Source organism: Quercus robur, chromosome 4 (genome assembly GCF_932294415.1).
Source record: "Quercus robur chromosome 4, dhQueRobu3.1, whole genome shotgun sequence".
In the NCBI taxonomy this organism is placed as follows: Eukaryota; Viridiplantae; Streptophyta; class Magnoliopsida; order Fagales; family Fagaceae; genus Quercus; species Quercus robur.
In genome coordinates this window covers 70056056-70083315 of record NC_065537.1, presented here as the reverse complement: position 1 = coordinate 70083315, position 27260 = coordinate 70056056, and the positions used below count along the sequence as shown (strand labels likewise).

Here is a 27260-nt window from a genome sequence, read left to right as displayed (position 1 = left end):
ATGAAAAATTTTCCACTGCGCATCTCATCTCATCTCAATCATTCAAAATTCATCGTGCTTTGCTTAGTTGCAAATATTTTTGGGGCTTCTTGGCCATCCAATTCATTCTTAACTTTATATATATATATATATAGACGCACACACCATCTTCGAACGCTTTTGGGTTCATATATTGCTTTTGGGTTCATATATTTGTGGGGCTTCTTGGCCAAGACTCTTAAATTTTTTGGATAAGTAATGCTAGACAATATACCTTTTTTCTAGTTTTTTTTTTTTTTTTTTTTGATGAGATACCTTTTTTCTAGTTAATATATGCATTTACTATATTGTCACATGTCAATGAACTAATACTTCGACAAACTTCTTGGCCAAGACTCTTAATTTTTTTTGGATAAGTAATGCTAGACAATATACCTTTTTTTTAGTTAAAATATGAATTTACTATATTGTCACATGTCAAAGAAATAATACTTCGACAAACTTTATTCGATGTAAATGAACTAATACAAATCATTCTTACAAGTCATTTATAAGTGAATTTACTTCTTTTTTTATCTAAACGATAAAGTGAATTAACTTCTATCTCAAGTAGAATGCCCATGCCTTATTATTTAGTAGCCGAAGACCCATATACCATATAACACATATTAAGGGGCAAAAGAAGCCTTAAAAAGCAAATCAATAATCATGCCTTAAGACTGGCAGTAGATACATACGTACATACTACATAGCATATGAACACTTGTATATATGCCTTGAGACCCATTATATTGCATGCTTACATTCCTCTTCTTTATTTTCTCAGCAACTAAAGTGTCGATGACATTGAAACTAGAGTTTGAATGAACCAGTTACAGAGTTCAACTAACATATAACAGTACCAGCTAAATCAAAAAGTAGTTGTTACACATACAACAAAATAAACAATGAATTAAATAAAAAATACATACAACAAGAAAACTAACTACCATGGTTTTCTCTTAGAAGCAATGACATCATATTTACATAAGCAAGTTGCTAAAACTACACATTTATGTTGCCTTAACTTTCCTTGTGTCCATTTTTGTGCAATACAGGGATTACCTAAGCAGAAGATTTAGGTAGTTTGTATTGTTTCTTGAGGAACTGAGAGGCCTCTGAATCACTTCTGTGACATAATATTCTCAATAGAGTCTTTGAATCTGCTCCTAATCTGCTTCTGCCATCCTGCATTTGCAGGCCGCTGGTAGATTTCAAGTCCTCAATCAATTCTCGAGTCTGCAAACAATTAAGAAGTTATATAACATGCTTTTGGGATGGACTCTCAGGAAGAATCAATGCAGAATAGCCAACTTCAGCTAATAAACAAAACAATACTAGCACAATGAAAAATAGAAGATATCTAAGCAAAAAATAAATATTAGTGAATCAATGGCGATACACCAATTTCAATGAAAAATTTTCCCTGGTGCAATTGATAACCTAACTGATGGCGAAATAAGACAAGGAGAATGCTAGTCAGATGTGGCTAACTGTCCCAAATCAAACCAAGTCAAGCCAAAGGGAAAATTGGGGCTCACCTCTTACAAATGTCACATAGTGTGCTAACACATTAACATTAACTTTTATTTTATTTTATTTTTTTAGGCAAGCAGTCACAAGACTTACAACTGTTGCTAGCAGTGTTAGGACAACAAAACAAAAAGGTCGAGTTGTAGGACAATGACATCATAAATTTTGTATAAGCTAAGTACCTCAAATGCCTTCCAGCTGTCTGTTAACCTTTTTTTTTTTTTTTTTTTTTTTTTTTTTTTTTTTTTTTTTTTTTTCAGTAATGAATAAAAATAAAAGGCAGAACTAACCTCATGGCCATGCAACTTTATTACATGCCGAACACGTGCCACCTGATTTTCTACCACTCCTCGAGGAAGCCCATCTCCCCCAGAAATGAAAAATTCCTATTAAAAAAAAGCCACATTGATGTAATATAATATTAGTTTTTGTCTTATAAGAAGTACTTGAAATTGTTCATATTACACAACCAAAGTTGAAAAACTTCCCAAGTAAAGCAATAAAATGTAAAAAGGGGAATGAGTTTATAAAGCTTTCTTAAAATTGGAAATTTCTCTTCCAGGGCTGTTCTGCAAAAAACTACTAAGTTGCCTCTTTGTCATAAGAAAGAGATGCACAAATGAGTGTCCAAAAGAATTGCAGGCTCGTTGTATTTAGAAATCAACTTTTTGGTTCAGGCAATCCACAGTGCATTTTCACATTCTTGTTCAGTTAACACTCAAAAGAGTCACAAACACCTTTAAGACTTCCAAATCTTCTTCTAATAGTTTTGCATCGCCTGGGGAGAAAACTCGTGATGGACCTCCATCTAATATAACACGAAGAAAGCCATCCTGGAAAAGGACACCAGTTTCAGTCATAAGCATTAATAGTATTTGTGACATATTTGTTTAAAATAGCACAGGTAAGGCAAATACAAGTGACGCTTGAAGCAGACTTGTCACAATGCGATCCCTGAGAGCCTCCACAATTATATCACAGAGTTGACTAAGTTCCTGCAGCAGTTGACAGTGACAAGCGATCTCAATATCAGTCAATATTCATTGACAAGGTCACTTAAAATTCTTATTAATTGGTCTTGTATCTTGCATCGACAAAGTCACCGTAAGATTACATTGAAGACTCAAGTTTTAACAATAGCTATATCTGAATCTATTAACAAAATTTTCTTAAACAAAATAGAAGAATCTGGCACACTTATTGCAGAGAGAAAATGTCTGTATATAATGTGAGTTCCCTATAACTAGAAAAAATTTAGTTGTAGCCTTACTAAACCCCAGCGCATGGTACAGCGGGTATTTTGCCCTAATGCAACCCTCATGAAATTTAGAGTCCACATGTGCATTCAAAATCTTATGCAACACTGTTTGCTGAGGTGATCTAAAAATTAAGTCCGTCAAAATCATATAGATGGAGCAGTTTCATATGAAACTTACCATGCAAGGAATAAAACAAAAGACTTCAAATTCTTAATTACTCTATTCCAATTAAGCAGCATTAACATATCAAACAAATTTAAAAAGTAGCTTCATGAGGGGAAAAATCTTACCACATCAAGTGGTTCAATTAGAGCTTCCAACCTGGAGAGACTAACGCTGGGTTTATACAAGTTATCGATGAACTGATCCCTTAAATCCCAGAAGATTATTTTAGTTCCTGGAACATGCAAAGAATAAATTTTTCACTGACCAACTTTGTTTATCAAGGAAATAGACAAGGGAAAATGCATATTTTTCTTACCAGTAAATTCACAAATCCGGTCAATAGCAGCATTTATATCTTTTCTACTCCCATCAAATGTGTCCTTCTGAGTGAAACTTTTAGATTTCTCGATAATGGATTTCTCTAGACAAAAGATTTTGCATAATAAGCACTAACAAAAAGAATTAAAAATATTGGCATTATCCTGCTCTTATTAAAGAAGATACTATCAAGTAGAACCAATGAGTGATTGTGCAAGCAATAGTTAAATGTTTAACCCCATCGTTTATTACAGTGGCTGGAATCAAGTTTCACGAGGTGGAGGCCACTGGTAAGCAAAGGTTGTACCGGGGACCATGCTTTATCAAATTATAATTATCATTAAATGTTTACAAATAACACTTGAAGAGATACAATGCACATCAGCTATTGTAAAGGGGCAGGTAAGTGGATCTCTCTCCCAAAGGAACAGCATAAATCATGGATCACATTATTTGAGAATCCTTTGTTTTGAAAGCCAAAAAAAAAAAAATGCTTTCAACTTAAAAGGGCCCAATGTAGTGGAGGCTGAGGTCATATATTGCTTGATAACTATTTTTTTTTAAAAAAGTCACTTGTCAAGTTGATTGTACAAATTATTCATACTATATGTATGAACCTCTCATAGAAACTCTTTAACATTAACTAGTCATGAACCTCTCATAGAAACTCTTAACATTAACTAGTCAAGATATTTTTCATTGTGTTTCTTTTTTCTTTTCTTCCCCCCTCTTGTTAGCTTTAGGTTTCATTTGGTTGAAGGGGTGGAAATGTGGGTGGTTAGAAGAGATTTTAGATTTCCCTCATGGTGTTTGGTTGGAGGTGCAAAAGTAGAGGGATTGAAAACTCATATGTTTGTTTGAGGAGAAACGTGAGAAGATAGATAAGGTAGTTTGAATGAATTTATTACCATGCCCCAATTACATAGTATATAAGAAATAATTGGACACATTGTAAAAGTGACACATTACAACTATTACTTTATTTTATTAAATTGGTTAAAATAAAATATTAAAAAATAAAGAAAAAAAAATCCCAAATGAATTGTGGCTAACGTTGGTATGTAAAGTTTGGATAAAGATGAAAAAAAGGGGGTAAAGTTCGAATAGGAGTAGGAAAAAACGCTGGAACTTAAAAAAAATAAATAAATAAATAAAAAAAACAGTTGGAACTCAAAAACAAAAAACAAAACAAAACAGAAAGGGCTGGAACTCAATGTCAAAATGGGGGCAAAATTGTCCATAGAATATAACCCCTCTTTTCCCTCCAATTTTCTCCCCGATTTGGGGACATTGTGTTTTAGTGGGCCCAGGGATAAAATTTCCAGGCCCTACCATTTTCTCTCCCCCCCCCCCCACCTCTCTTTTCCCCTCCAAACCTAACACCCCTCCCCCATTTTTTCTATCCCCTAGTTTTCACCACAATCAAACGGACTCTTAGAGAAAAAGAAATAGGGCTCATTATTTGATATAATGACAAGAGCTTTGGTTTGCGAAGCACAAAAGTGCAGGTTTGAGCTTTCAAGGCAACTGGGAAACGTGCTGAAAGGTAAGGCCATGTCCAAGCCATGGTTCCCAGGACTCCCCTTTTGTTTTACTGACACTTTTGAGAGAGAATAATATCCCGTAAGGAGTCATTTTGCTCATATAACTTACATCAAAGAATCCATTCATTAAAAAAATTATGTAGTCACATAAAGAACACACGCACACATGCACAATAACAGATTGATTTGTTAAGTCACATACTGATAAACTTTTCACGGGGCATTTTCTTTGTCCACCTCTCCCAAATGCTATCCTCCAACTTATTCAGTTGACTAATTGCATACTGTTAATAGCACCAAAACCTTTATCAAAATGTCATATAATAAAGAAATCAATGAGCAATTTTCTGCAAGTAAAAGACAAGGAATTAGAAAAACAAAAAGAAGTTTAAAATATGATGCAATAGTGGTAGTAAATGATTACTAGAGCGACAATACTATTATATAGAAATCAAGGACTCTGACAAGTGTTTCATCTTTTATTTGACAAGATTTTTTGTCTCATGAATTGTTTCCACAACTAAGTTTGGTTGGTGAAAAGGCAACAAATATTCCAGCATGGTGCTTCCAAAGAATATTCGATACTAATTTGGACAATAAGAAAGACACCAAACAAAGAAAAAAACATGAAAGTTTTTCTTGAAGTAACTTTCATGTTACTCTTTTATAAATATTTTTTATTTTTCAAATGATGAGATTGACCTTGCAGATATCTCTTCCCTGTGGATGAGCCATATTTTTATGATGAATAAATTAACCAGTCATGGACTTCGTTAAGGTAAATCTAGGAAAAATTACTTAAAAGTCTTCAAACCCCAGGACAGATCTAAACTTCCTTACTATTAAAAATAAAAAAAGGTCGTACCCAATGCACAAAGCTTTCTCACTATTACCTATCAAAAAAAAAAAAGCTTCCTCACTATTAGTTCATCAATATTCAGAAAGATCATTCCATCAAATACCAAATTGGAGATTTATTCCAAATCAGACATCTCATAATTTAAAGATGTTTTCTATAGGAAAACCACTTAACTTTTACCAAAAAGTAATTTTTGAATTAGCTCAATTGCTCTTCTGTAAGTGTATACATGAATTGATAGTGTTTAGACCATTATTTAGTTAAGACAGTCCATTCAAAATTAAAAACAAAAGAAAAAACCAACAAGGAAATCATGACATTGCTAAAAACTTAGGGATAGCTAACATCAAAAGGAATCACGTATTAACTTTTTTTGGGTGAAGTAATTTTTTTCTTTTTTTTTTGGGGGGTGGGGAGGTGGTTTTTGAACCCTGAACACCAAAGCATCACAGCATGCCAGTAGCACTGGGCTATCAGGTCGAATGCCATGTATAAACATAATTAATGCAAAAAGAGAAAACTTTCAAATTCATTTTGAAAAAAAGAACAGGACTAATATAAGAAAGTGAAATTGGAACCCACGAACTCCAAATCCAGAATGGACTATACCAACATTAGAATAAACAATCATTACATTCAGCAAAAGAGAGGAGGCGGGAGGAAATTGCACTCCCAGAAATAATTATCTAGATATTGTTCATTAGAGAGCAGAGACCAAGTTAGTATTGAACTTACATATAGAGTGTTTAACTGAACACAGAGGGTTGGTGTCGTCAGGACATTTATTTCAATAGATCTTCTCTCATCTGGCAGCCTAGGGTCAAATAATTCTTTTTTTACAAAAGCCTTTATTCCAACTGCTTCCTTCTTGTATCGTGTAAGGATAGGAACAGGTGGAACTAAGTCATCCTTGCTAGCTACATGATCAAAATCACACTTCAGGGCCAATATATATTTTAAAAAAAAAAAAAAAAAAAAGGCAAAACAATTGAAGGAAAATAGTAACCTAGAAGCAGAACATGCAAGAATGCAAATTTGACCATATGAGAGACTAGAGAGATAAAAAAACATATGAAGATATATTTCATCATCATTGTGTAAGGGAGAATGTAAATTTGATATTATGAGAGAGAGAGAGTCATATATGACACAGAATTTGCACAAGCTGATATATGAACAAGTCCCTAAAATAAACAGCAGCAAATAAATTTTGCATCACCAAATAAAAGGATGGGCCTTGGCTCACTAAAATTTGAACCAGGCCTAATATTTTATTTTATTAATGATAATGTGTGTATATGCAAGAAAAAAACCAATGGAAAGAAAATTGCGAGAAATTAAATCTTAACCATGGATCTCTTGAATTTACACAAACCTCAACCACTAATGCTACACTTCAACAAAATCCACTCAAAAAGCCAAGCCAGGCCTCTAGGCCTTATTTTCCCATTAGGACCAGGGCAGGGCTGGCTCTATGATATTTGTTCCCTGGTGCTGACCCAACCTGAACCTAACCCAGCCTAGACCATCTTCAGCCCTAACATTTACATGCGACATGTGCTTGACACAAGTACAGGAGTATCGAGGATGTATCAAATAGTTCTCCATAATTGAAAAGGAACTTAGAGTCTCAGATGCCATAAAAAAGTATAAGAGAAAAATACAGGAGTATTCATTTGGTATTTTCACTGCCTGATAAACATTAAAAACAAATACAGCTCTATAAAAACTTGATGTAAAAAGCAAAATTTAATAACTTGAAACTGGGTTTGGGGGGGGGGGGGAACTCGAAAAAAAAAAAAATGGTCCACCTCTCTTTGACGCAGTGGAATTACTATGTAAAACACATTGCCTTGATTCTTTAGAAAAGGAACACTCGTTCAAGAATGTATTTTCACACAGATACTCACCCAAGTTGTCAACCACATGATTCGCATACATTTGAAATGCATTGTCAATGCCACGAAACAAGCTATTCATCTCTGTAGACCTCATTGGAACTTTAAGAGCAAAAAATTGATCAACCGTCTGCATCAAAAATATTCATCACAGAAGGAACTACTAACATATCCATAAGTGTATAATAGATTATAGTGCAAAAGTGCATAAAAGACGTAAGCACCAGGTCTCACAAGTATATTTAAAACTGCAAGAATCCAAAACCTCCATCAACAAATTCTTTCATCAAAGTAAAGATACTCTGACCAAGGTAGGGGTTTGGTGGTTGAAAGGGAATGGAGACTTTGATGTGTGTACTTTTTATGATGCCTTGTGCTAAGAGTTTCCCTTGGAGAAGTATCTGGTGTGTCAAGGCCCCAAGGAGGGTTTCTTTCTTTGTTTGGACGGTAGCATGGGGGAAGATCCTTACATGTAATAATTTCATCAAGAGAGGATACACTTTAGTAGGGTGGTGTTGTATGTGCTGTTGCAGTGGGGAGACCATGGAGCATCTTTTGTTACACTGTAATGTTGCATTCAAGACGTGGAGTATTGTTTTTCGCACCATTGGGCTTCCATGGGTGCTACCCAAAACAGTCACTGAGTTGTTGTTTGGATGGTGGAATTGGTTAGGCAAGATCTGGTTCCATTATGTTTGATGCAGACACTAGGGAGGGTGGAGGATATGGAAATTTCAGGAACACATTTGATAGAATTGTTTTCTAGATTGTTGTTTGATTAGTCCCAGTCTCCCAGATGTGGGGTTTTAGTAATTGTAACTCCATTTCTGAGTTTTTAGAATCATTGTCCTCCTGTAAATAACATCTTGTAATTCATTCTTTAATCTCCTTTATTTACAGATCATTCATCAAGTGATATTATTCTAATATCAATCTGCCCTCTAAAAAAGCATTCATGCAATTACAAAACTTGCAGAATAGGAAACCCTTGTACTTCATTGAATGTATCTCAAAAAACGAAAAAAGGTCAGAAAAATGCTGTTATGCAAGGACAGAAACTGTCTAGTAATTTCAATCACGAAATTTATCAACAAAGTGTGTACTTGGGTACCACTTTTTCTGTTTTTAATGAAACTATTTACTTACAAAAACAAAAAAAAAGGAAATGTATAACTGAAGTGATAATTTCTCCATGATAACTTTCCACATCTATATCCCCCCCCCCCCAAAAAAAAAAAAGGATTCAAGGGACAAATTTGCTCTATTGCATCTTTCTTTTTTCTTTTTCTTTTTTTTTTTGTGGGGATGGGGAGGTATCACAGTGCCTTGATAAGAGTCCAGGAAAAGAAGAAGACATCTGATGACAAAACTATATCCAGTTCATCTTTAGCTTTCAATTAAACATGAACCAACAGACTTTCAGTTATCAACTTTATACAAATCCAACCAAATAGAACAAATTTTGAAAGCACATTTACAAAACAAATTATAAAGGGCATGTAAGAACAAACACAAGCATACCTCCTCTACAATTCGATAAACTTCAACAATTGAACTCCCGTGCCGCTGTTGAGGCGATATTGGGTCCCACCTCTGAAAAAGGATACACAAGAGAGCTACTTGGTGGGTGAAATATCTCAACACAGAGAAGATGAAGAAAGAACAACATGAGTTATCAACCACACCATGGTTTAGGAATATCTCAGTCTCATCAATTAAGAAGCATAACTAAGAATTTTACATAGATATGTGAAAATAAAAGCAATGATGCATGAAATGAAATTTTAAAATTCAGTAAAACTCATTTAAATTTTCAATATACAAAATTTACATGATTAGATTTAGCGGAACAATGCACTATGCCCCAAAAGGAAACATCTATAAATATAAACAATATAAAAAATATAAACAATAGCAGAATCTATACATAGAAAAATGGTAGGGGACAAATTCTGAAGAAAGAAAATGGAATACCAAGCAACATTATGTTCATTCAACTCCAAACAAGTGGCAGGCAAATAAACACCACTTATGCCATGATTTGGAAGCAAAATGAAATAAACTTGAGCAATTACCTCTTGTTGAATGGCTCGCTCAACCCAACCTAAAACTCTTCCAAGCTGCGAATTGACCCAACGCATCACCAATGTTCCAGATATAGATTCAATCTAAATGGAAATAAGAAATTTTTTTAAAAAAAATTACAAAAATAACATTAAAAGGAAAACATAAACTATCAAGAGTCAAAATAATATATGGCAAACCAAACTAAGTTTCATCACATAATTTATGTATTTTTTATACATAAATATAAGTATAACTATCTCAAAATGCAAAATATAGTTAGATTGCTAGGGCTATAACCAAGCCGATCAAGCCAAGCCAAGTATTAAATGTTTGGACTTGGCTTGATCACGAAAGAGTAGTGTTCAAACTCAGCTTGAAAATATTTGACACAAGCTTGAGTTTAACTCAACTCAGCTTGCTATCTCAACACAACAAAAAATAAGACCTCAGTTCCAAAACTTTGAGGTTGACTAAGGAACCTCAACAGACGAATCAGGGTATCTGTAAAGGATCCATTCATAACAAAATGACTAAGTTTTACATTGGCCTTTGACTTATTGCAACTCTCCTCTCTTCGGGCTTAGAACCAACTGTGAATAAAATATGACTCTAATCATTAATAGAGGCAGAGTTGGCTTGGTATTTCAAAAACACCACCCCCACCCTCCCCCCCCCCCCCCCCCTCTCTTCACTCACAACATATATATATGGGATAATTACACATAATCCACCTGTGGTTTGGGCGAAAATCACTTTGCCTACCCATGGTTTGAAAAGTATCATTCAACCCACTTGTGGTATGTTTCCTTTAATCTTCGTAACCCACCTCAAGCCCAGCCGTTACAAAAACACTTCTTAACCCCAAAACACAACATAACACGAATCAGAACACCCAAAACTCAAAATCTTTTCAAGAGAGGGACCTGTGGTGAGATCAACGTGTTCTTCGAAAGATCAATAACAGTTAAAAAGTTCATCATATTTATTAACTTACTTGGAATACTTATTGCACACAAGGAATAAAATAATTTACAAATTGAAGAAAAGAAAATGCATTGCTTATAATGAGAAACAATAGCTAAGTCTGGCATGCATCCTCTTCTCATCTTCATCAACTACTGTAAAAATATCTAGCAGTGACCCTGATGTACTTGGAACAGGGTTCAGATGTTTGAGAGTGATTGGGAATTAAGACTGTTAGTTGAAGCAACTGGAAGTAAAATTAATAAAAAAAAGAAGAAACAAGATGACATTTTGGGAGAAATCCAATTAGTAGAGGAAAAGGAAAGAATTGACTATTGTGGGTATATACTTTTAACATGATTTTTTTTGGGGGGAACAATTTTGGAGGAATAGATGAAAGCCATGAATAGAAAGAATAAAGAAACTTAACAACAGAAGCAAAGAGACAGATAAGAGAGTAAATTACTTGAACTAGGTTTGTTCATGGCATGGGTAGCACCTCTTCACAAAATTGAGTTTTTCTGGGCTTTTCTCAAGTCCAAATGAAGCCCTATTAGCAAGCCTATTTGAAGCTCAAGGTTGGATTGTTTACCCTTGAGCTCAAAAAAGAATAATTTGTTTGAACTCAGCTTATTTAAGAAACAAGCCTTACAGTATGGCTTGATTTCAGTTTGTTTCCAAATAAACAAGCGTTCTACCAAAGCCCAATCCAAGCTGTTGTTCATTTATAGCCCTATGTAACACTGCATATTATAAAGTGCTACAAGAAGTATGAAAACCATTCATGATCCTTGCTCAACATTTTCTATATGGTGGAGAATTTTTGTTCACGGAGAAAGCATGAGGGAGGTAACCATCCTCATCTATGCCCCAAAATTAAAATGTGGACAAGCAATATCAGAATGACCACCCTCGCTGAAAATTGCAAGCCTTTCTTGCAACATAATAACCATTCCAAGATTCACCATAACAAGGAGGTCAGAATAATTTGATAAAACAAGAGGGAGGTGTCTGTAGTTTCACTTAATGCAAAGGAAAGCCATGGCTATTTTCCTCATAATGTCTATGTATTGTCCCATTTATAAAGTGCATTGCAAAGTGAATTAAGCATGCAACTCAAATATTAATCACTGACTTTTCATTCCTTATGTCTTTTGTGATTCAAATGTAGTCATCACTCATTAGACAATTAAATTCCAAATCACATTACTCATTATGTTCGAGGGTTTTAGAACACCTGAATATTTTATAAATTGGTGTTATTTTGTGCACTTCAAATGTACATCCTAATACGCAGTGTTTCATCATTTATCATTGCTTGATGTAGCTAAACTCTCTCACCAGTCCAATAGATAGAAAAATAAGAATCTTCAAGATCCGCCTATCTTACCTCATATGGAATTAGTTTCTTGCAGTAGACCTCTGCAGTCTCCTCTTCACATGAAGACACTATAAGACCCAGTATATACTGCTCAAGGCTATCAGCTGCTGGAAATACAGATACAACATCCTCGGTCAAATGTTCAGCACCATCGAGAAAAGGTTTCTGAAAATAAGAGATATGATTAACTTAACAAAAAACAAATAAAAAAAAGAGATATGATTAAGACTATCTCATGTACAGAAGATGAGAAGATTTACTTATAAAAACAAAGTAAACATAAGCTTACCAACTTGTTCCCATACAATTTATGAACAAGTGATGCTGAAACAACAGCTGCTTGTGGATGCCTTTGAGAATGAATTGGCATGAACATGGTTGAATCCTTTTTCAGAAGTTTCTTGGTTTCATCAGCAAGCAATGCCAAAGGATGTCCATGCATTGGGTCTGCTTTTTCAACAGCATGCAGTAACTGTACCAAGAACAGAAAAATATTTGAAAATGAAAAATGAACCTTCAACAGAGACTGCAGGGGGAAACTCACATGTTAGAGAATGGACCACAAAGAGGTAATGATATGTATATACATAGAATTATTTATCATGAGAGCCAGATTATGGAGTGACTGCCTAGCTGGATCTCACATTGAAACTGGCTGTTTGGCTCTCATGAGCCTCCTCGCAAATCTGTGAGACTGGTAGGATGGTCGCTAAGGGACGTAGATATCTCAAATAATTCTCTTTCACGAATTAATTCACGAAAGAGAGAGCTAGGAAGGCATTAAAAAACAATACTATCATAAAAAATTATTGCTCAATTTCCTAGTAGGAAACAAACTTAGGAACAAAGAAAAGCTTTTCAAAATCCTAAGGAATGAAACTTATAACAAGGACATTGTTGGCAACCACTACCCAATGCATGTCGTATCACAAAGTAAATAATAAATGTCGTATCTCAAATTTGCAATCCACTATTAATAGTCACAGCAATCACATCAGGGATCCTTAATTAAAATATTAAAATAAAAATGCAGCTGAAAGTGACACAAGGCTGGGTGAACCATTGACCCAATGCATGTAATAAGAGATGTAGTGATGTGCAAGAAAATCAACTGAGTATGTATGAGTGTGTCTGTGATCATGCAGACCAAACTAATTGGTGAAGCTAAGGTCATTAAAATCTTTTTAAGACTTTAAATTAGCCTAAACTAGTAGAGCTAGACTTGGGTTCCAAGTTTGACTGCCAAACATGACAGCCACAGAAAGTGAGAAAACATGGTTTGGATGTTTGTAAAGCTTTATAATTGCTTTTGCACAATCTCGCCTTTTATTAGAATTATCATCAAGTTAATTATTTATTAAATATGATTTTTTTTTGTGTGTGTGTGTGTGTGTGTAAAATGGGTGTCAAGTAAATACAATACTTAATGTAAATGAATGCAACAGAAAGGCGGAAACCATAAATCTTTCATGCAAGGTTAAAACTCATCTGTTAAACTAGTTTCTAAGCAAGCCAAGCCAAGCATAGCTCAAATTTATAATAATTACACTAAGCATATATGATTTGCATCAATTAGAGTTGATTGCAAGTTTCAACAAGCAAGCAAAAACGTTTAACTTACACAGCTACTGAAGGTAGCCAAAATAGCCAACTACTCATTTGAACCCATTTACACTCCAAAGTATAAAACAGAAACAAAAAGTTTGACATGTGTCAGAAAAGTCTTTTGAGTAAATCATAATTTACTCCCTCGTTGTTGGCCCTATGAAAATTTAGTCCACAAACTTTAAAATTTTACATTTTACCCCCTAAAGTTTAGAATAAAATGAAATTGTTAGGGTTCCGTCTAAATTAATAGATTTTGCTTTTTTTGCACAAACAAATTGCCCCCATGTGGCTTTACCCAATCACAAATTAGTCCCACAAGATTTTTTCAATTGTTAAATTTTGACCCCGAAGGTTTGGATTAAAATGAATTCATTAGGGGTACTTTGGACAGAACCCTAATACTTTCATTTTAGTCCAAATCTTAGTGGGTCAACTGTAACGATTGAAAGTCTATGGACAAATTGTGATAGGGCCAAACCACAAGGAGGTAAATCGTAATTTTCCAAAATACTTCTATAGAGAGTGAGATAGGGCATAGCATATAAAATTCAAGAAGCCTCCAGCAGTCAAAAATTCCCTTTAAGAAAGCCCAGTTCCTTGACAAATGCAAAGTAATAATAATAATATTTGAATCTCCAAACAGCAACATCTAGATAATTTACCACAAACAAGTTGAACACATACCCTGGAAAAAGCATTCTTAATGGATGACGATATATATGATTCTATCTGATCTCGATCTGTGATGGACATAGATTGCATTGCCTACAAGAAAATGAGAAATTAAACTTTCAAACTTTTGCACTACATAAAGCGCTGAGAAGAAAATTAAACATTAGCTCCAGACAGTGGACAGATAGTTTTATCCATCATCAAGAAACTTTTACTTCAGATAAAAATAAATAAATAAAATCCTTGAGAAGAAAGACTATAGTATGTCTGTGAGTGGGGGACTGGTGTACCAATTCAATATCCGATCCCTATGGAGTGAGCTTGTGGACGACTATAAGATGAGGCTGGCCCAATTTTTCTTGCCACATTCAGTATGAGGTTGAGGATGGGTCTACAGTGAAGTTTTGGCAGGATTTATGGTGTGGGAGAGGCATCTTCAGATATGTTTTCCAGAGTTATTCCTGATCAGTCAGGATAAGGATGCTTGTGTGACAGATCATATGCAGTTCATCAATGGGTTCTTTGGGATTTGAGCTTCATTAGAACTGTACAAGATTGGGTTTTAGAGTCATTGTCGAACTTTAAGGATATATTTATGGCGTTCCTGTGAGGGGAGGTGGGGAGGATAAGATGTGCTAGAAACCAGCTAAGAGAAAGGGTTTTGAGCTTAGTGGCCATTACCAGGTCTTGCCTTGTATTAGAGATCAGTCTTTCACTTGGAAAAGCATATGGAAGACAAAGATCCCTTCTAGAGTTGCTTTCTTTGTATGGACTGCAGCCTTGGGAAAATCTTGATGATTGACATCTTATGGAGGAGTGTTTAGATTTTGGATTGGTGTTATATGTGCACATGTAATGGGGAAACAGTAGACCAACTTTTACTCCAATGCCCCCATTGCCACTGAGCTGTGGACTATGGTATTTAGCTTGTTTGGAGTCTATTGGGTGATGGCGAAGATTGTTAGCAAAGGAGATTAGGCGGTCATCGGAATGGTTTTATTGAGATGGCTGCCCCACATTGTTTGATTTGGTTCATTTGGAGGGAATGGAATAACTAGAATTTTGAGGATTCTGAGTGAACTTTGCCGAATCTTAAATTATTTTTCTTTAAAACCTTGTTGGATTGGATGTCAACAGTGCGTAGTTATTCTCTATGTTTGATTTGTGATGTGATAGAGCTTTGTAATTTGCAAGCTTGATTGAATGGTCCCCAGTTGTATACACCCTTTATACTTGCATGACTCTATTACTTGCTCTCAACCAAATTCATTATTTAAAAAAAAAAATTTAAAAAGAAAAAAAGAAAAGAAAAGAGGATACACGTACAACTGCAGGTTCTTCTAAAAGAAGCCTCCGAGCAACCATTGCAACTGTAACTATATTCCCCATCATCGCTGGTCTCTGCAAGGAACACAAGAAGTACAAGAATTTGAGTTGCAAAACTAGGAAGATGAGACAATAAAAGCAACTGAAGTGCAATACAATTCACCAAAAAAAAGAAAAGAAAAAGCAAAGTCCAAGACACTATAACCAAGATATATTGAAGAAACAAAGTTTCCAAGCTTACAAAAGTTTCAGAATTAAATGAACTTAACAACAACTAAGCTTCTTCCTAGTTAGAAGGCATATAAAGCAGCGTTTTTAAAAACACAAGTAACTCTGTTGTTATTACAGGGGAAAAAATTATGCCAAAAGGGCATGGGCTGTATATACAGATTTATCCCACTTACAGCTTTAGATATTAAGCACAACAAAAGAATCTTTTTCAGTAAAGAAGGCAACCAAAAGCAAAAGATATCTTCCCAAGTTTTTAGTAGAAAGCTCTAAAGTGATTTACATTTGATTATCCCTAAAAAGGACATACTTTGCATGCATGATTTTGTGCATCATACACATAGATCATGTGTTGGATCATTCCCTGTATTTCTGCAATAAGATGAGATGCAGATACCAGAACATAGTGGTAAACACATCATTTAACATAATAAATGCACTGAATGATGTCTTGTAGCACCACAACCCAACAAAAAATATAGGATATGAACATAGACACGAAACAATACTCAGATGCAACAATAAGAGAAGCTACAATAAAACCACACTGTAAATTATTAATGTATGAGCAAAAACAATAGTACAGGGAAAACATATGCTATTTATAATACAGATCAAAACTATTATTTACACAAACTAGGACCAGCCACATGACATATAAAACTAGATAACCACATATATTGCTACCAAAAGTAAATCACACCTCAGCAAAGTGCAGGTGGTAGTCTCCTAGTTGCTTATCAGCCCATCTCTGGATGGGTGATAAAAAGGATTGTAAGAAAGACAAATCCCGAAAGCCCCCTTGCTCAAATTTGGAATGCAAACTATTCAAGTGTGACCTCTCTTGTGGACCCCGTTGTTCCTTCAATGGTATTTTTGTCAGCTGCTCCATGGCATGTTGCAAGATTCCTTGCTCACTTGTCATAACATACTGAGATCACATGACAAAAACTAATATAAAAAAGGTAATAACAATAATTAAGTTTTGTTTAACAATGACAAAACAAACTAACTTACCAACTGTCATGGGCGCATATACATACATACATACATACATACATATATATATGTATCTATAAAGAGAGAGAGAGAGAGAGAGAGAGAGAGAGAGAGAGAGTCCTTTATGTTCATTAAGTCCAAAACTTCCCGTAAGCATTGATGGAATAAAACAGTTGCAGCATGTGTATAAGAAAATAAGACAAAGCACATCTCATCACCAATTTTAAAAATCTTGTGAGACAATAAAGCATTTTCTTTTGTAGAAAAAATATGAAAAGTGATTGAATGGCTGCTTAATTTGGCAATTACAAGTGTTATGCTTATGACTACCATACCTGACGAAATAATACCCATGCATAGCAGGTGCAATGGATGGTCTCCGTGATTCCTAAAACACGCCAGGTTGACTTTAAGAGTTCAAGAATTTCTTCCACTTCCTGAAAAAGTGGATAGAAATAGATGGTCCAGTCAAACAAATTGTGAAAAGTTCATCCATAATGAATCATCATATTAAATTTACAACAATTCCTTGGATCATCTTTTGAATCTGATTAACATCCCTAAATGAAAATGAGTTTGTTATAAATACAACTATCATTTTTTTAATAAAAAGAAAATTTTATAAGCAAATTCCAACAGAACTCAAAACCAAAACCTAACTGCATAAAGCTGTAACTCAAATATGAAGCCATAAACTAACTCAAAAATATGAAGAAAATCTGAAATTTCACAAAGATCTGAATGCTTCCATCTTGGTGATGTCATCACCTGAAAAAATAAAAACTACTAACCTCTGTCAGCTTTCCTTCATCTAACATGTCAAAGACACTGAGAAGCAGTTTCTCATATAGTCTAACATTTAGGTGATAACCATCAGCCCAGTGACATACTTCACCAGTTAAGTCACCGCGAGCTGGCCTCTCAGCAAGTGGAATGGCAATCTCTCTGAGAGATCTCAAGCATTCTGTTCGTTGGAGTTCACCCGTGGAAGATGGAAGAGACTAAAATCAGAAAAGAAAAGGCTATCAAAATCACTAGCAGATAGCAAATGTAAACCAATTTATGCTTCAAAAAGATTTGATAAAGTCACCAACGTATGGAGCAATACATTACCATCTTAAGTACTGCATAATTAGAAAAGAAACCGAAAAGGCAATTCATATGTTTGTTTCTTATAGAAACAGCCCAGAATTTTCAGAAAATGCAAAATGATTTCAGCAGTTTTATAAAATCTAAAAAGATAAAGATAAATAGCCATTTAAGAAAACCTTCCAGATGTTTAAGAATACAGCAAAGAATTTAAGGAGATACACGAGCAAGATTGTTTATGGACCTACATAGATTGTTTTGGAACAAAACTTGAGCATCATAATTGCAAAGGCATGAACAAGAACAATCGCCGATAGACTTGAAATTATGAGTAAAAAGAAATTTAAGAAAAAGGAAAGAAAACTATTCAAACAGATGCCAAGGAGGAAGTAAAATAATAATTATTAAAAAAAATCCCAATGTGCCATTTTGTTTTTCCATCATTAACAATCCAAAATTTTTTGATAGGTAACGAAATATATTATTAACAAAAAGCCAACCTGAGTACATTGGGCCTGTACTATGGGGGCACATTAACAATCCAAATTTAATAGCTGCATTCTTTTACTGCATTCACATGTCATTGTTACTTAAACCCCCTTTATCAATACAAAAACAGAAAACTTCCTTATTAAATCTAGGAGTTCTTTTGGAGAATTTGAAAATATTTTATATGGACTCTACAAAGTAAACAAGACATTTAAGTAAGGAAATATGGACAAAAAAATCGTATCCGGTAAGAATAGATGGATGAATAGGAGAACCAGGGTTCAAATCCCCCCTATCAATTGTACTATTGAATTATCAAAAAATAGAAGGATGATTAGAGGAAGAGAGAGCCCCACTAATACTTCTGATTCCAAAGTGGGTCTAAATCCTCTTCTATCATTCCAAATGCCATAGGAAAAACGATTTAGCCAAAAGTGGAGCACCTTAAAATGTAAAAATATTTTACTACAAATTTTAACTGCATTGCAGAGGTGAAAAAAGTTTCCAGAATTTTTTCTATAGGTTAAGTTACCAGAATATAAATTCAAAATCTTAAGACAGATACAAGGAAAATATTAGTTTTCATCAACAACTGCATGGTGACAAATACAACCATAAAAAGAACAACACAGTTGAAATAAATAGATGTCAAACAAGGAAAGGATGAACTTGTAGCCCAGAGATAATGCCTAATCTATCAACAAAAAGACATCACATAATTTTTTTGATAAGTAAGATAAAATTTCATTAAAAAAGACTACTACATGGAAAAAGAACACGAGTTAGACAAGGAAGTACAATGAAGACTCAAACTCAAAGCTATGTATAAGAATGAAGGGAATCTATAAACATTGGGAGAGAATCACTAAATGTGAGTCCACAAGCCCAAGACCAATCACATAAATTCCCGTGAAAACAAGTAGCTCTAGCAGGAGAACAAAAACAGAACTAAGAAATATAAAGACTAGCTCTATCAAGCAAACCAGACAAAGAATAAAAGAGAAAATTTCCAGGAGCATTTGTCCACCCAAACAAGGTTTGGACGAAAGACATCTTTAAGTCTTGAATTGACCTCTCGGTTCCTTCCAATGTCCGTGCATTCCTCTCCCTCCAAATACCCCACATCAGACAATGAGGGACCAAAATCCAAATCACCCCATTTCTATCTTTACTAAACTTGCTTGGCCAGCTAGCTAGAAGCTCCACTACATCCTTGGGCAAGACCCAAGTAAACTAACCACTTGGGCTCAACTTGTAAAAAGCTTCTTCTTCTTTTTTCTTTTTTTTCTTTTTTTATGTTCACTTGCTTATAAAAAAGCCAAGCTTGAGTCTAATTTTGACACTTGTTTAGTAAACGAGTTGTACCCAAGCAAATTGATTTTTCATGAACAACCTCACAAGTATAAACACAAGGATAAACCAGCCAAGCCTACACTCAACTTAAGTTTGTAATGAGGCTTATTTTGGGCTTGGAGGAAAAAATAGAAAACAAATTAAACCCTAAATATCCAAGCATACTGCTCGGCTCACTTTTAACCCTATATTTACGTGGAAATTATTCCTCCTATATATTGTGTCCTTAGATGCACTTTATTCTCACTTTTTTTTTTTAACTTGAATTTTTTAAGGTATTAACAAAGCTTGTTTGCAAGATTGAGCTTGAGCTTGATTTGAGGCTTCTTGACTTGACTAATGAAACTAGCCAAGCTCAAGTTACTTGAGATTTTATTTTAACAAGCACAAGCTTGAACATTATAAGTGAGCACAAGACAAGCTCAAGCCAAGCTTCTTAACACCCTGTTAATCTTGCCAAACCGAGTTCAAACATTCAATACTCAGTTAGGCTTGGCTTGATTAAAGAAGCCCAAGGAGACCTCCATTAATAAGATAAAATCAGAGATAATAAACAAGGTCCAATCCAACAAGAAACAATTCCCAAAAAAATTAATTAAATTAAATAAACCTCTTCAAGATGGAAATATGAGCCTTATAAATTCTTTAAAGCCAAAGTTCCTCTTTCAGCCAAGAAATTGGCATGTGACTTGTGAACTTAAGACTCCCAAGGATATCCAACAACAAACTAACTACATTGACCCTTCCAATTTTTACAGCACATATCAATAGATGCATTCAACATATAAATTGCTGTGTGTAAAAGAGCATAAAAATGAAAAATCAAAACTAAACATATTACAAGAGGATAGTTTCAACAGTCAATCATGGAAGAATTACATAGGTAACCTACATTTTAGCATGGTTTGATGTTAACATAGCATGCAACAGTCAAAAATGTTAATCAATGAAACACATACCTCAGCTTCCTCAATCTTTGCCAAAAGAATTCTCAACTCATTCGACTTGCGCCCAGATTCGCCAAATCCAACAACAGGGTAATTAATAAGCCCCTCCTCCAAAATATTTAACTGAACCAACAAACAATTGAAATTTTTTACCATGGATGTTAGGGATATGTATCACCACCATTCCAAATTACCTTGAAGAGAACCTATACAGTCCAAAAACAGAATGATTGAAAAAGGGGCAGAACTTACCTGCCTTTTCTGCCAGCGAATGAATGCCTTCTTGTCAGAAAATTCTGTGCGCGAAACACAACATAACAATTCCAGAGGAATCAAAAGGGTATCCATTCTTTTTCCAACTTTTCCCACAAGAGCATTAAGCAGCCCTTGTCTTGTTCTGATATCCATTGCCTCAGTTATCTGTACATATACATAAGAATGAAAGAGAAATTATCACCACTCACAATCCCAAAGACAACTAATTTGACAGAATTAAATAAAAGAACCAGAATGGAATATGAAATCCCTCGGACTAACAACATCTATCCTGGCTGAAAATTAATAACTCATGTAAAATGGCCACTCATGGGGCAAAAAAATATAGGTAAAATTTGGCCCCAAGGAGAGGGAAGGGGAGATTTTAACTAGTAACCTCCTTTTCATGAGGCATGGTCTCCAACCAATTGTGCTACCCATTGGGATTAAGATACGAAGTATTAGTTACAAAATCAAAAAAGTGGACTATAACGCCTCTATTTATGAGCTTTATTGTAACATCAATTTTTCTATTCATTTTCTTCTTCCTTTATTCTTTTTTCTTTTTATTCTTCTTATTCTTTTTCTTTTTTTTTCTTTTTTCTGCATGTGTGTGGCTAAGTGGCAGAGACAAATTCATTTTTTTTATAGGAGTGGTAGAGACATTCATGGAGGAAAACTGGATGAATTTACCATGTTCTTTTAAGAGATAACTGCAAACAGTTTTATTGCAGGCAAAGCAAACATAAGTTACAAAAAGACACTATTTTTCATTCTTGTTAAGCAAAAAGTTTCAAGAGAACATAAAGGAGAGAAATCATCCTCAAACATAGAAGGGTAAGTGCCTGAGTGGCTCATTTCAAGGATATAGCATCTCATGAGATGGTCCCATGAGACCACCCTCTCATGACATGTGGGATCCACACACGTTGTGAGGGGCAGGTCTCATAAGACCGTCTCATGTGATACTTATTCCATTTCAAGGTAAATAGAAGACATAGCCGAGCAGAGATCTAAAAGATCACAGTCCTAAAAGCAGTATGATCAGGTGATAATCAACAATCTAATCCATATAACTGTTATGAAGCTTATGTCAATGCTCATTCTTCCAAATGTATTACATTAAATCTTTGCCTTCCTATCATTAACATGTCAGTCAAGATCCCACTCTCATGCTATACGAAATTTTAGTATTCTACCTATAAATTTTATGTATGTATACAAGTACCTATAAATATTTGTTCATTGAGGAAAACAATTGAACATGAACGCCAAGACAGGACCTGAATGGTTTTCAAGATTGCTTCTTCCATTTTGTAGTAAATATGACAACATTTATGACTTGGAAGAGGATTCCTTAAGGTAAAGTCCACAGGATGTATAAAAAAATAAAATGATTTCCAACACATTTCTTTAACACTTTATGCTTCAAAAAAGTTATTTGCAGCAGACTAGACAATAATTTCATATAGTCAAAATACGATATGCCTCAGTCCATTCTATGAATTTTTACAATCCATCAATAAAATTTCTTCTACGGAAACATGGTACATTAAATTTTCAGATATCATTATAAGAGTGATATTCTATATGTTATCAAGGTCACATGGTATTGAGGTCCAGAATACCATGAAAAAAAAAAAAACAATGCTAAAACAATTGCTAATAGCATAGTCTATATAGAATTATTTATGGGATGCAAGGCATAATATGTGATTAGTACTTTAGTTGTTATTATGTAAGCCAAAAATACAACAAATAAAAGTAGAGTTCTGAAAATCCACATCAGAAAAGACTCTGTTTCTTAATTACCTCCATCTGGACGCGCATGGTCTCCAACAAACCAACCAATCCAGGTGCACGCTGTGACTGCGTCACAACATTTTCACTTTTACTACGTCCAAGCTTCCTCATCAACCTAGACTTTTTATCTTTCTTTTTCTCCTTTGATGGTATGATGAGACCTCTGTTACATATTAATAGATCAAAAAGAAGAACAAAAAAAGTACAGGGTGCAAAAGGTAATAAACATAAACAAAGTAGGTGCCAGACTTAAATGGCAAGCCCTCGTTGAAAAATAAATATGCAACCCAAACAAGATGATAGGGGCATACCCTGTAGCCCCAGCACATGCCAAGAGGACTTCATATGCAGTTTCACGGAGGTCATCATCAGTGATTCCTGAAAGCAGTAAAGTACAAAGCTTGATGAAAAACATCTCATGCATGTTGGCTTTGCCTTCCACACTATAAAAATCACCCCAAGAACAAGAGCAAGCCAAAAAAGATACTTGCAAAGAATCTAAAATAAATAACATTTTTCTGATATTTACCATTATTGCATAATTTATCTGTTTTTCCAAGTTATATCTACCCTCCCACTATATGATTCTAGATCTCAATCATTTTTACCTGTTGCAAAAGAAGGCAATTTAAGCGCAAGTTCAGAAGCATCATTTGTATTCCTTCTTGAAACTCTGAGACTATTAATCTCTTCAACATCATCATCGTCTTCAAAATCTTCAATGTCATCTACAGTTAGTTCTTGAGCTTGGGAGTTAAAAGACTCCGATCTTGACACACTTGACACAATCGGTGATGCTGCATAAACAGGAGGTGGCGTCGTAATGGGAGCTGGTGTGGAAACAGGAGATGGTGTGTAAACAGGAGGTGGTGTGAAAGCAGGAACAGGTGGTGGGGCCCGTTTTGGAGGTGAACCTGAATATTCAGGACTTGTAACCAAATAAAATTCACCAGCATAACCTGTGCTTCCCTGGTTGAGGAAAAAGAATTAAAGTTCAATACTGACCAGCAAGAACAAGATAAACAAAAACACTAGATGAACTAATTAACACATATTGGCAAGAAGGTATACATCACAACCAAAACGTGTAAAATTACAATCAAACATTAAATGTCAGAAGTCGGAAATAACTTAAACACACGCTGAGGATAACTTCTAACTATATCAGTCAAAGTGAAAGTGTGGCACGCGTGCATATGTAACAAATATAACCTAATAACCAACCTTAGTGTATTTTTACATGTGCATGAACTTACACGATTGATAAAAACAAATAAATAGCCAATAAAAAATATCATGAACTGTACACAGCAATTCATGAGCTTACCATCTGGGGTAACCCCGTGTGATCATGATAATCTCTAATAGCATCAGATAATTCAAGCATTCCACCTACATTTCAAAATAATCAACAAGAATGAAAAAAAAAAAAAAACTCCTAACAAACATTACAATTCAAAAAACACGCGAAAAGGGAACAACGGCCAGCCACCTTTTTTAGCACAATTGAGAACATAATCGACGCTAACTTGATCCAGATCCACATCATCTAGTGTAACTGCCCCGGGTGGCATCACAACTTTCTTTATTAGGCTACCAGAAAGTATAAAATCAAGTAGTATCCGCCTGTCCCGCCTGTATCTTTGCAGTAGCTCAACAGCATTTTCCCTATATTTTTTACACATTCCACCATTCATAAACATATATATATACACACATTCACTCATTCGCGCGCACGCGCACACACATATATAGAGATTGAAAAAAAGTAGATTCATAAGAGATGGATACATACTCATCCATGTCAAAAAATCGAACACTAACTTCAGCTCCGCAAGAATGCTAGCTCTACAACCTGAGCAATAATTCATATTAAAAATGTCACAATCCGATCCACTAAGCAATAAATGAATTTAATTAATAAAAAACACAAAATTAATTTATCATATTGCATGCTTCAAATTCAGTTAGATCTCAATTAATCAGCCAATACTCTGCTCTGCTACTACAACAATTTCAGATATAGCATATTCACGCAAATCAAGCAACTTGAACTAGAAAAAAAAAAATTTTAATCTAATTTTTTTTCTTAGTCTATTAACACGAGATCCGTTGCCCAGTTTTCTTGGCAACCAAACAGAACCTACGAACCTCAAACCGAGAGATCTCCAAAATGCAAAAACGCAGCATTATTAGTTAAAAGAGAGAGAGAGAGAGAGAGAGAGAGAGAGATTTGAAAGTGAATGGAAAAACTCACGGGAAGTGGTGCTTGGTTGCTTTGATTGGAGGAAGTGAAGAGAATGGCAGTCAAAATGTGAAACGTTTTTTTTTTTAGAGAGAGAAAGAGAGGGAAGAGAGAGAGTCAGTTTGGAAAATGACACGAAGATTGAAATTTGAAAGGGTCAGTTATGAAGACTGGTGTGGAGTTTTGGGTTCCTGGCGAATGTTCCGGTAACCAGTTGTTGACACGCAGAGAGAGAGAGAGAGAGAGATGAGCCAATTCAAGTTGAAGGGATATTGTATTGATAATTTGGTTTTTTTTTTTTTTTTTTTTTTGGTTTAGGGGATTTACTGGTGGAGGCAAAGAGAGCTGTCCTTTTTTTTTTTTAGGTAAAGTAAAGAAAAGAGAGCTGTCAGCATTATTTACTGCTAAATATTAAAGGGAATATAATCATTTAATTATTGTCACGAGTTGACTGTTTGCTTTGCGCCGCTCTGTTGGATATTTTTGTCAAAATGCCCTACTTTCTCACCTGTCTAATTAAGCTTACTATCAATTTAAAATTTGTTTAATATAAACTAATTTGAATTAAATAAAATATTTAATAGTATAATATTTTTACAGAAACGAATCAAGACGATAGTAGTTGAATTATAATTAGAATATACACTTAATTTTGATATTGAAAAAGTAAAAGATCGGATGAATCTTACAAAGACTGAATCACCTAATTTTAAAATTGAGAATTTTTTGATACAATAAAATCTTACAATATTTTGTACGGCACCTTTATTTTAAATTGTAATGGGTTGGGTAGAATTTTTCTTTTTTATTATTGTGAGATTTTGTTGTTATTGATAAAAAATTGTATATAATTATCTCAATAAAACCAAGGCCCTTTTAGAAATTGAATTTTATATTTCCCTTTTATAAGGAAAATTAGGATCTAATCGTGCTCCTCAATTTTCTTACCATCATATTATTTTTAAGACAACAAAAAAAAAAAAAAAAACCAGCTTAAGAATAATACTTTTACTATTTTTAATTACTTTAAATGCAATTGATTTTTTCTTTTGGACATTTATGCTATTTATGTTTGATATTGCTTGTTGACTTTTGGAATATTTAAGTGCCTATTTCTTATTAGACCAAGATTATATGAAAATGTTTGGCTTACCAGTAGTACTTTTTTAACTATAAATTTTCTTTTATTTTAAATACACTATGACAAATAGTATGAGTTTTAATCACCACATTTTATTTAGTTAGTGGGTGATATGACAGTTTCTCGTTAAAATAAAATGAGATTTCAATTAAAAAAAATAATGGAGGTAAGCCAAATCCTATATTAAATGAGTAAGAGAGAGTGATAGTAGCCACTTTCAAACTATTTCAAGTACATTATATTATTATTATTATTATTGACTTATAATTTGATAGGTACACTATGAAAAGAGGCATTTGAACCTTAAATGTTTTCGTTTAAAACACCAATGTGTAAGTTTATCTACAAGGTTTCTTAGCAAAAAAAAGAAAAAGGAAAAAAAAAAAGAGTTAATCTACAAGGTTTTTAGCCAAGTAGATTAATATTAAAGGTGTCCTCCTTCAAAGAAAATTATTAAGATTTAAGACCAATCCCTCCCACTTGAGATTATGATTATTATTATTAAAATGTAAGTAATGCAATCATAAAATTAGACTTTCCAATTAAGAAACAATAATTGTTTATAATTATTGACATGACAATGGTTTTTTTTTTTTTTTTTTTTTTTTTTGAGAAGGGACATGACATTGTTGGTTTTGTTGACAATGATATAGTCTAATGATACAAATTTTTTTTTTTTTTTTTTGCAACCATTTTTTACAAATTTAATATAGTATACATAATAAAAGAAGTTTTTATCATAAACTAAAGTGAAAGTTATACAAAGGGAAAGGGAAAGGGGTTCACCACAACTCCACTCAAAAGTTATGATAACTTTTAAAGGAGGGTGGGACAAGTTATACTACACACAATACTCTCTCTTAAGCAATGTGAGACAATTACCTATTCTTTTTTTTTTTCTTTTTTTGAGAAACAAACACACATAAGGGGGAGGAAAAGAGGTTCTAACACAAAAGCACATCACAACTCCACTCAAAAGTCATGGTAACTTTTAAGGGAGGGTGGTGCAAGTTATACTAAATCCGTAATACATTACTCACTAGCTATAAAAAGTAAAAACCTTGTTGAAGTTGTGTTAAAAATTATACTTTGGACGGTAT

General features: G+C 34.2%; 1 protein-coding gene across 2 annotated transcripts; it reads right to left on the bottom strand.

Annotated features, from left to right (window-relative positions):
• Positions 1–673: 673 nt before the first annotated feature.
• On the bottom strand, positions 674–25294 carry LOC126723526 (protein unc-13 homolog). 2 transcript variants are annotated; one of them, XM_050427045.1, is made up of 27 exons: positions 25032–25291; positions 24570–24629; positions 24267–24442; positions 24102–24166; positions 23383–23743; positions 23086–23152; positions 22784–22937; positions 20969–21136; positions 20729–20839; positions 17630–17839; positions 17174–17275; positions 16543–16770; positions 15612–15686; positions 14298–14378; positions 12295–12477; positions 12015–12170; positions 9670–9762; positions 9116–9187; positions 7607–7724; positions 6432–6613; positions 5040–5121; positions 3292–3396; positions 3101–3207; positions 2469–2546; positions 2289–2384; positions 1842–1937; positions 674–1257 (listed from the first exon to the last, which is right to left on the bottom strand). In XM_050427045.1, the coding sequence occupies exons 2-27, from the start codon at positions 24575–24577 to the stop codon at positions 1084–1086; spliced, it is 3348 nt and encodes a 1115-aa protein (XP_050283002.1). In that variant the 5' UTR covers positions 24578–24629; positions 25032–25291; the 3' UTR covers positions 674–1083. The 2 variants fall into 2 exon arrangements, with proteins under 2 accessions (XP_050283002.1, XP_050283003.1); XM_050427046.1 differs by lacking the exons at positions 674–1257; positions 1842–1937; positions 2289–2384; positions 2469–2546; positions 3101–3207 and having other exon boundaries at positions 3352–3394; positions 25032–25294.
• Positions 25295–27260: the final 1966 nt, after the last annotated feature.